The following is a 10,950-nucleotide window of genomic DNA, read 5'->3' as shown; positions in this document are numbered from 1 at the left end:
TATCCCTTTAATCCGATTGGCACGGCTGATGAGCAGTGTGTTTGCTACCTATTCAATAGGTGTGTGTCTTCCTGACGAAGAGGTATTTGTTTTGTGATCAGTTTTTCAGGGTTTATGCTATTGAATAGGTATAATAGACTCTACAAGTTCTTGCTTGCATGTTTCTTTTTCCTCTTATTGTTTCTCAATAGATTCTACAAGTTCTTGATGGCTAAAGAATACTCCCACCTAGAGTTTAGGTGCTATCTAATAATAGGAATATCTCCACACAAAAAAACGTTTAATCACGTTGAGAAATCTACGAAATCTAATAGGAATATCTACACAAACATATCTACTAAAAATTAGCAAATATATAGATCAAATCTTAAAGGAAGAGATATACAATAATTAAGGCAATTAATCTTTTTAAATAAGGAATATCTACACAAACATATCTCCTAAAATATGGCATCAGTTATATACTATAATTAAGGCGATTAATCACGTTGAGATTAGGGCTGTCAATGGGTCGTGTCGGGTTGGGTTCGTGTCGGGTCAAGGTATTTATCGTGTTGCAAGATACAAACCAAAACCCAACCCATTTAATAATCGTGTCAAAAATTTAAACCCAAACCCAACCCATTTATTAAACGGGTTACCCGTTTCCAACCCGCTTAACCCATTTAATAAATAGGTTGTGTTGTGTTTGACAAAATGACTCATTTAAGGGTTAACAATGCGACGCATTTAACTAAAAAAATGCATAAATTGATTAAATTCACTAAAAACTCTACAAGACGAAGAATATAAATAATTATATATAATTCATAAATAATTCAATCCAATAATTATAAGGAAAAATATTTCAAATTGTCTAATCATATGATCAAATACTTCCAACGTCTAAAATTTCAGGATAAAATATAGCATAATCGGGTTATATGGGTTCACTTCGTGTTGGCGGGTTGACCCGTGGCCGACCCATTTATTAAATGGGTCATGGCGGGTTGACCCATGGCTGACCCGCTTTTTAATCGTGCGGGTTCAACCCGCTTTATTTCGTGCGGGTTTCGAGTCGTGTTATCGGGTCGTGTCGGAATTGACAGCCCTAGTTGAGATATCTAATAATAGGAATATCTACACAAACATATCTACTAAAAATGGCAAATATATAGATCAAATCGGAAAGGAAGATATATACAATAATTAAGGCAATTAGTCATTTTTAAATAAGGGAAAATAAATTGATTGTATTAAATTCTAATTTGTGTTTATAACTGATGCCATATTTAAATTCAAAAAAAAAAAAAAAAACTATATTTGAGGAATATTTTCCTTATTCAATCAGAAGGGTAAAATAGTCAAACTAAAAAAACGTGAAAAAACTTAATTATAGACTTAAAACTTATAAGGAAGGTTTAATTATGTGAATGGGTGTAGATTTAAAGAAAATATAGGAATGGGTTTTTCTTAATAGGAGCTTCATTTTTTAGGTTTTTTTTTTCCTAATTTTCTCTAGCTTTTATGATCAAATTGTATCAAGTAACATGTTTCGAGTCAGTTTAGCACGAAAGATTTGAAGGTTTGAGTACGTTTTTGCGGGTAGCTTGAATCATTGGTCTTATGTGGTTCTGTTAGATATAAGAGAATGTCTCTCCCTGTTACAAATGGACATTCATGGATTGCAATGGAATGCTTTAGATTTTTTATTACAGTTAACAACATGTATTATCATTATCTATGGTTGGCATGCATGAGTTTTTGTTGTCCTGGGATCTTGCATCAGTTAATAATCTCAGGATCATCAGGAGGTTTGAATGTCCTTTTTTTTTTGTGATAACAAAAATTTGTGTGATAGAGTGTGTTTGGCTCCAAAACCAGTTGGCTTGCAAACTGTCTCTTTTGAGCGAGTGATTGCGCAGGCGTGCCAGCACCGTGGGGTGCAGTCGTTGGGGTAGTCCCTTGACCTGACTTCTTCTTCAAGCGCTGTGGACGAGGAGAGCACCAACCTCGTCACAGGGTTCTTCTCTTGCCTTTCGGAAAAGGACTTTTGCCTTACGGATAAGGACATTGGGTGTGATCTCTTCGGTCACCGTATCGATACTCAACATTGTAGGCTGAGAAGAGCAATTACTGGGAAGTTCTGAGAAAGCACGAGGTTTGCTAAAGCGTATCTTTAGCTTCGCTGGGTTGCGAGGGCGTTACCCTTGCTTCGCTGGTTGTATCGGTGGCAGTAGTACTGACAGTTGGCTCGCGAGGAGACTAGGACTGGAAGCACGGTCGCCGGGTTGATCTGGTGAGACTGACAGTCGGGTCGCGAGGAGACTAGGACTGGCGAGCGGTCACCGGGTTTCAACAAGGTTGAAGGTTTGCTCCGGGGAGGCTTTGTAATCGCTGGGATTGATTGATTCGAGAGAGATCCCTTCTGTATCATCTTTAGCCTCTATATATAGGCTGCTGCAGATTCACTTTCCAAATATGAATGAAATACTATATTTTAGGCCACAGTTATTGGCCTGGAATCAAATCAAAACTCTTAATAGTTTTGATAACTATCGTAGGCAATAAGAGATTGACTTTGTCATAGCAATCTTCTAGGTAAGGTTAATTACCTTTCAGAGTCCTGGATGTAATCCTCCTCTTGGATGCGGTAGGGTATGCACATCTCAATTGCCTTCGCGGAGACTTCGTAGCTTGCGGTATGCAATTAAGGAAAGGATAATCGCAATTAACCATGATTGCATGCTTCCTGAATTGTACCACGTCCATGAATCCTTATTTGCATAAACTTGATTGCTTGCATGACATGGGCCCACCATATGATCTATTTGCACGACGACTCTTGAATATAGGTAGAGAAGCACCACCAAAGACCTTCCTTAATTGCATGGGCAACTATATATATATATGTTAAAGGAAAAACATATTATGTGCCTTCCTCAAAGTAACTGACGAAGAGGGAATCAAGGAATCAGTGATTGCCAATCAATTAGCATGAAAGGTAGATCAATCAGTATTTAATATCATAATTGTAAACATTATTTCCGTTGTAATTTCTTCCCTATATAAAGGGACTATGAAATGAAATGAGCAGACCATTCCAATCTCCATTTACTTTTACACGTTATCAGCACGCTCAGAGCAAATAGCTAAGAAAGAAAAAAAACCCCAAACCCTAAAGAACTTTTCTGCCGCAAATCTCAAAAAAAAAAAAAAAAAAAAAAAAAAAAAAAAAAATTTGCAGCGGCAGCCTCCACCCTAGGCCCCGCTCCCTTCCACAGACCGGCTTCAACCCAACCCAGCCAATTACTCTCCGCACCCGACGTTTCAGTCACGACCCTCCGACTGCCGGCCACGAAGCTCCTACGCAAATCCCACCCCTCCGACTACAGTGATCTGTCTCCGGCATCTCCAGCCCACATAGACGCTGCAAGCACCGCCTCTGCACACCCAGCGCCTCTATAACGCTCCACCGGACCCCCGCCACCTGCTGCTTTTCCAGATTGCTCAGCCGGACACCAGCACACCACCTCCACCCTCCTGCGCGCATCACCGATCCTTGCAGAGTTGCAGCGCATCCGCGATCTGAAACCCAGCACCATCCCCGGCGGCCCAAGTAGAGCTCGCTGCAGACAGCCCTGCCCAACAGCCCACTGCCCCGAGCCACCAGACCAGTCCGCTCCTAAACCAGAAGGAAGGAAAGCCGGAGGAGCCGGAGGAAGAAGAAGAAGAAGAGAAAAAAAAAAGACCGGGCAACTCGGGCCGAAGTAAGGACCCGGCCCAGAAAGAGAAAAAAAGGCCCTGAAAAAAAAAAAAAAAAAAAAAAAAAAGGGGAGCAGGCCCTGTAGGCCCAGAAACGAAAAAAAAAAAAAAACAGAAGGCCCAGAAACGAAAAAAAAACAGAAACACAAAAAAAAAAAAAAAACACAAGGCTCAAAAGAAAGAGGAAGCGGCCCAGTTTTTTCTCAAGCATACAAACATCGCACACCTGCATCAACACGCGCGTGCATTAGGATTGTTTTTCTCGAAACCAAGTATGTTCCCTTTTATTTTCATACCATGGTATATTTAATTATTTATAATTAGATTTTTTTATTTTTTATTTATTCTTGAGCATGCTATTTTATTGCTTGTTATATATGTGATATATATTCGTGGAATCTAAAGCATGTGAAATTTATTTATTTTTACGCATGTTTTATACCTTATTATTTATACCTTTATTATATTTTGTTATTAAGCATGTTTAATTAGATAATTTTAATCATTTTCAGCATGCCTTGTTTTTATGTTTTATATAATTACTTTTAAGCATGATTTATCCTTATATAAATTATTCCTAATCATGCCTTTATATTATGCTCTCATTTGTATTTCATGTTATGCATGATATATTCTTGCCATTGTTATATGTAGTATATAATTTATTGTATATTTGTAAAATCTTGAACAAGCCATGTCATTTATTTTTATATATACTATGTTTTATTATTAAATGTGTTATAGTTATTTTTGTCATACAACATATAAAATTATGCTTTGCCATGATAATGAAAATTCATGCGCATTTATACACACAACATTACTGTGATAAAGTATTTTCACATAGCATTGAAAAAAAAAAATGTGTGACCATTACGAATCTTGGTCTTGAAATCTAATTCATATTGTTTGGAAAATAATACACGTGGATGTCTTTTGTGACTGCGTAATTTATATCTTCTCTCTTGTTGATGTAGATGGCTGATCCAACTCGACCTGAATTTGACATTTTGGACTCAGAAGGACTTGAGTACCACCGTTGGGTTTCCGATGTCGAAACCGCATTCACTACAAAAAAAAATTGCAATGGCCACGGCGCAATGCCGTCGCAAAAACCTCTTTTGCCGTCGCAAAAGAGTATTGGCGACGGCTCTGCGACGGCAATGCTTCCGACGCCGTTGGTGGCGTCGCCAATGTTATTTGCCACGGCAATTCCCCGTCGCAAGACTATTAGCGACGGCAAACGTTTGCCGTCGCAAGAATTTTGCGACGGAAAAATGCCGTCGCAAATACCAATGGCGACGCCACCAACCGCTACTGAAGTTTTTTGCCGTCGCCAAAAGTCATTTGCTACGGCAAAAATGCCGTCGCAAAAATATTTTTTATGAATAAAAAAAAATTTGACATGCAAATATGCATGCCAATTTTTTTTTTTTTATTATTATTTTTTTTATGAATAAAACTATACAAAAGGAATGAAGCTTATATAAAAAGAAATGTTACACTTTAATTTTCCTCATGAATGTTACAAAAGGAATGGAGCTTCTACCAAAATTTACAAGATTAAGCTTTACAAGTTAGTTATTTTCCTCTACTTCAAGATAAACTTTGCAGGATCTTCCTTGATCTACTTCACATACCAATTACTCTAGTGTTGTTGCAAGCCTCCTATAACAGAAAGTCAGAAATCTTCAAGCAGTCATTAAAGAAACAAAAAGCTAGAAAATTAATGGGAGATGTACATGACACAGATATTGTTCATACCAGTAAATACAATTAATGCTTCACTTGAACTCTTAATTACTTTTTGACATTTTGAGTCAGCAAGTATGTGAAGTAGTTCACCTAGTCTTTCTTCGACATTAAAGCTAGAGTAGTTGATTTGAAGAATGCTAAATCCATAGTTCCATACTTACCTCGAAATATATGTCTGAATTTTCATTCATTATCATGAAGATCCAGGGTACCTTAAAATGAACTCGGAGATCGCTGCCACTGGCTTTTTGCAGGCTGATTTATCATTGCAAAACAATAAAACCATTAGATTTTCATGAACACTCAATAACTAAAACTTATACTAATTTCTTTAAGGCTAAGAAACAAACACGTTAATTAAAACTCATCATAAACCCACATCATATATAAGTGATCACTATAGAAACTAACCCAAAACCAAAACTCATTATAAACCCACATCAACCGAGCTCACAACTATCTTACCCTTCTTCAAATTTAAACACAAAACCCATTCATGGCAATTGTGGGATTCTGTATCTTGGCATATCATATAGTCATTGGATTCATGTTTAGTGTTTATCTAGGATGTGGTTAGTTTAAGAAGTAGGCCGGCCATGGCCAAGTTTAACATTCCGGGAATGCTACTGGAACTATGCTTGCTAGGCCAAAGCCAATGCTTAGAATAAACTGCAATACTTCTAAATTTAATTGAAAACCAGAAGAAAAGAAGAGAAAAGAAATAAGGAATGTTTTATTTCTTTTGACTTTTGCAATACGTTCTACATAGAAACAAATATGTAATGAACCTTGACATCCGGACGAATATGATTCAATTCATATGCATAAGTCTAAGTTACATGCACTGTAAATAGAATTCCAAGTTACATGCATAGGTCTCAAATGACAAACAGGACGTGCTCATAATAGTACATGTGTCTCTAGGTTGATGAAAGAAGAGCTAATAGTATAGTTATCACAACTCCCAATCGTATAAATGCATCAATAGAACATAAGTATTTCATGACAGATATGAATGAACAAACATGTATATTCAAAAAGTAAAAGTGTAAACATCAATTGATCTGTAGAAACGATCATGATAAAGGAGGTATATATTCACCTCTCTTTGATGAGCAACTCCAAATTGGACAGACCAGAGATTCCAAATTCTACAAAAAAAAAATTAAAAAAATCCAACAATAAGTATTGTATTTGTATCATAACAAATGTTATATCATACAACCTAGCTCTGTTATATCATAATCAAGTGTTGCAAGGATACATTCAATCCGAGACTTAAAATTACAACATACCTCATACTTGTAAGGAAATGCTTACTCTATATTTGAGTACATTGGGTCGACGTTCTGATTTCTAAATTGACTTATCATTCTCTTTTATGATTCCATCTCCATCGAAGGAGGCAAAGTAGAAAGCCTGAAAGAAAAAAAATGTAGATTGTTTACCTTGGCAACTATAAGATAAATTGAAGGGTCCGGCTCTTTTTCCTTCACATCATCACCTGCAAAAAAAACAACAGAAATTATTGAAGTTAAATATCTGACTCTCTTAAATAACCAATTCGATCAAATCAGCTCAATCAGGAAGCGTTATTACTGAAACAAAAAGGTTCCTGAACAGTGTCACAATGCATTAAGGTGGTGTTTGTTACGTGGGACTATTATCCTCCACCTTATTCCCTATAATAGTCTAGGACTCTTCTAACCTGGGATATGCTATGTTAATACTTGACCCATGTTTGGTACTGCTTAGGACTAAAGAGCAGAATAGTCAAAATAGTCCTATCCCATGTTTGTTTGTGTATTGAACTAAAAGTTGGTAATTTATAGAGACATAAACGATTTTATGAGTTTGTGAGAAGAAAAGAAAATTGGAATGAGAAAGCTGAAGACAAATCCTAATCTGAAGACAAATCCATAAATTGTATCCCTTACGTGACCAGTTACAGTTACTTGGTCAGTGACATGGTCAGTTACGTGACCAGTTATAGTTACTTGGTCAGTTACGTGACCAGTTACAGTTACTTGGTCAGTGACATGGTCAGTTACTTGACCAGTGACATGGTCAGTTACTTGATCAGTGACATGACTAGTTACAGTTACTTGGTCAGTGACATGGTCAGTTACTTGACCAGTTACAGTTACTTGGTCAGTGACATGGTCAGTTACTTGACCAGTTACATGGTCAGTTACTTAACCAGTGACATGGTCAGTTACTTGACCAGTTACTTGGTCAGTGACATGGTCAGTTACATGACCAGTTATAGTTACTTGGTCAGTGACATGGTCAATTACTTGACCAGTTACATGACCAGTTACAGTTACTTGGTCAGTGACATAGTCAGTTACATGATCAGTTACGTGACAAGTTACATGACCAGTTACAGTTACTTGACCCAGAATTGATCAACATCCAAAATCAATGAAAATAAACAACCAAAGAAGAAGATAAAAACACAGACGTTGTTAAAAGAAAGAAAAAAAAACCCATAATTGATCAACATCCAAAATCAATGAAAACAACCAACCAAAGAAGAAAATAAAAACACAGACATTGTTAAAAGAAAAAAAAAACCAATCTTGAAATTGATCAATTCTTAGCAAATCAAGCTACCCAGATACCAATTGTTACAACCCATAAACAATTGTTAATAGAAAATCAATCCATAGTCTTTAATTTAACAAATCACAGTAGATACATGAGAAGAAGAAGCTAGACGGGGTTGAAGGGAAGAGGGAATCAGAATCACAGTAGCCCCACACACGTACACCGCAAGTTCAAAGGAAAAAAATCATATAGGACAGAACTTATCTATAGTCATGTTTTCAGTTTGAGGACCTAAGAACCTACATCAAAGATAAATACAAAATAAAAAATAGTAGAGTTAAGTAACAAATAAATTACATTGCCCTGAGCTTAATATACTATAAGAGACAGATAGAAGCACCTTGAGTCCAAATTAATTACATTCCATGAGAGAAGCCTTTGTCACAATAGCAATACTTGTGCAATTGTTATCGAACTTGTGCAATTGTTATCATCGATCACCATGTTCGATAACAATTGCAGCAATACTTGTGATATTAGACTTACATATTGATGTGAATAGCATTCTTCTAGACCCATGGTTGTTGTTTTCTCTACAAACCTGCTTAAGTGTTAACAAGAAATCCATATAAGAACGTTAATATTCAGTCTATTTTAACATACTAAAATTCAAGGACTGACAAAGGTGTGAAAGCCTTTCAAACAGATTGTTTCGTAACAAGGTTGCTGCAAATTTGAGAAAATTTCAGAAGACTGGTAGCTAGCAAGAAAGAAAAATTCACCAACAACTACTCTTTTCAGTGATTTCATGCAAAACTCTCCAGATTTGAAGTAGACATGTAAAGCTACTATTTTGCAAAATTTCAGGTCATTCGCAGTTCAAATGAGTGGTCAAACAAGAATCCAAAGTAACAGAAAATACTGATTTCTGCAGAAATTCTGAAACAGTGCAGTAATTTCAAAATGGCATAAGTATTTCATTTTAACTCCGTTTTTCATGAAACCAAGCTCCAAATGATCATTGAAGAGTCTATTTTAAGCTATCAAAAACTGAGAGTAAAACAAGAAGTATAGGGTTTTCGAAAATCATGGAATAGCCCACTGGTTCAGCTTGGGTGCTGTCTTTGAGGCATAACTTCAAACACATGGTGTGCAGTAATTGAACATTCTAAATAAGCAACAAACAAAATTGAAAAGAAAAATACTAGAGGGTAAGACATAATCGGAATACTAGTGGGTTCATGAAAGCCATACCTGAAGCAACAAATCGATATCCCTAGGCAAAGTGGGTTCTTGGCCAGGAAAGTAAGGATATTTACCAGCAGCCTAAAAACCCAAAATCCAATCCCAATTTAACTTACCCAAAAAGAAAAGAAAAAATCTACACTAGAAAAAGAGTAGAAAACTGAGTTGGGTTACCTTATGAGGAAAAGCCCAAACATGGAGATGTGAATTTATTACTTTGGTGCTCTGGGCTCCCCTACAGCCATTGTTGCAGCAGATAGTTTGGACTGGGTTTTTCATGTGAATCTATGCGAGAATACACCAACCTAATTCTAATTCATGTGCCACCAAACTGAATTCAGAGGAAGATGAAGATAAAAGGTGTTAACCTAAAAGAAGCTACACTTGACAAACGAGAGAGGAGAGAGGTTACCGATTCGCTGCCAAGCCGGGGAGGGCAGGATACAACATGCACAGCGGCCATGGCTTCCTTTGGTCTGTGAGAGTGCCGCCAAGGAGGTAAAGATGGAGGTCGATCTGAGCCATTTGCAAGTATAGATCTGAGATGAGATGACATGAATCCTAAGGCCAGCGAATCATCAACTACATGAATTTCACAACCTGATTTGGGGTTTTTGATTCCATTCAAATTTGATTCCACAATGTAAAGGAAAATTGGTGAGATTAGGGTTTGAAGAACTTACTGGAATTGAATCAACGGTAGAGATTTTTGGGCGGCGGGAGAGAGAGGGCTCCGCTCTACACCCCTCTCGAAGTCGTCGATCGTATCCGGAGAAAGGAGAAGAGGAGAGAGAGAAGGGGTTTAGAGAGTGAGCGTCACACCGATGGGAACCATTTCCTTAATAAAAATGAAAAATAAAAATGACAAAAGGCAACTAATGCACCTGAAGAAAGCTAAAAAAAGCTACGGCAACTATAGCGTAGCAAGAATCGGGACAAATTTAACTACGGCATTAAAGATGCCGTCGCAATTGTATCAGTTTTTATGCCACGGCGTTAATTTGCCGTCGCAAACCAATTTTAATTTTGCGACGCCTTGTTTCCCGTAGCAAATTTATGACCAATGGCGACGGCATTTTTGCGCCGACGCTAACTGCGGTGGCCATTGCAATTTTTTTTTGTAGTGATTTGTGGCAAAAGAATACACTGCCACCATCAAAACTACCACTGACCCCAAAGACGATGGACTGTCTGATAAGGTAAAAGCAAATGCCTTAATGTTTTTAAGGCGACATATTGATCCTAGCCTACGCTGGGAATACCTCCAGTTGAAGACACCCAAAGAATTGTGGGATGCCCTTAAGGGACGTTTTGGGAACATTCATGACACCTTGCTCCCAGAATTGACTGTTCAGTGGAATGAAATCCGCTTGCTTGACTACAAAAGGGTCAACGACTTCAACAAAGACATGTTGCGCCTAAAGGCACGTCTAAATTTCTGTGGAAAGGAACTCACAGAAGATGATATGATCCAAAAGACTCTTTCCACCTTTCCTACTTCAGCAATTATACTAGCGAACCAGTATAGGCTGGAGTATGATAATAAAAGAATCACAACCTTCAATAAACTGATCAACCTACTGCAAGTGGCTGAGAGGCACAATGAAGTTCTTTTAAGCAACAATGCCAGACCCGTTGGGACAAAGAAAATTCCTG

General features: G+C 37.4%; 1 protein-coding gene across 10 annotated transcripts; it reads right to left on the bottom strand.

Annotated features, from left to right (window-relative positions):
• Positions 1-5,231: 5,231 nt before the first annotated feature.
• Positions 5,232-10,415, bottom strand: LOC121051894. 10 transcript variants are annotated; one of them, XR_005807413.1, is made up of 9 exons: positions 9,978-10,415; positions 9,707-9,894; positions 9,469-9,605; positions 9,304-9,375; positions 8,596-8,650; positions 6,795-7,003; positions 6,602-6,650; positions 5,661-5,754; positions 5,232-5,412 (listed from the first exon to the last, which is right to left on the bottom strand). XR_005807413.1 is itself a non-coding variant. In XM_040515500.1 (9 exons), the coding sequence occupies exons 3-8, from the start codon at positions 9,571-9,573 to the stop codon at positions 5,693-5,695; spliced, it is 402 nt and encodes a 133-aa protein (XP_040371434.1). In that variant the 5' UTR covers positions 9,574-9,625; positions 9,707-9,894; positions 9,978-10,415; the 3' UTR covers positions 5,232-5,412; positions 5,661-5,692. The 10 variants fall into 10 exon arrangements, 6 of the variants coding, with proteins under 6 accessions (XP_040371434.1, XP_040371431.1, XP_040371444.1 ...); XR_005807410.1 differs by having other exon boundaries at positions 6,820-7,003; XM_040515500.1 differs by having other exon boundaries at positions 6,948-7,003; positions 8,596-8,653; positions 9,469-9,625.
• Between the last annotated feature and the right edge of the window lie 535 nt (positions 10,416-10,950).

The sequence above is a fragment of the Rosa chinensis genome, chromosome 1, assembly GCF_002994745.2.
Source record: "Rosa chinensis cultivar Old Blush chromosome 1, RchiOBHm-V2, whole genome shotgun sequence".
NCBI lineage: Eukaryota > Viridiplantae > Streptophyta > Magnoliopsida > Rosales > Rosaceae > Rosa > Rosa chinensis.
The sequence above is the reverse complement of the archived record's forward strand: the minus strand, read 5'-3'. Positions and strand labels throughout refer to the sequence as shown.

What these genes read in the sequence shown, in the direction of transcription:
- LOC121051894 (XM_040515500.1), bottom strand. Translation starts at nt 9,573, where the DNA reads ATGAAAAACCCAGTCCAAACTATCTGCTGCAACAATGGCTGTAGGGGA. An exon ending in ATATCGATTTGTTGCTTCAG is followed by an intron (nt 8,654 to 9,303) that starts GTATGGCTTTCA and finishes TTAACACTTAAG; the next exon opens with CAGGTTTGTAGAGAAAACAA. An exon ending in GAGTTGCTCATCAAAGAGAG is followed by an intron (nt 5,755 to 6,601) that starts GTGAATATATAC and finishes ATGATAAATCAG; the next exon opens with CCTGCAAAAAGCCAGTGGCA.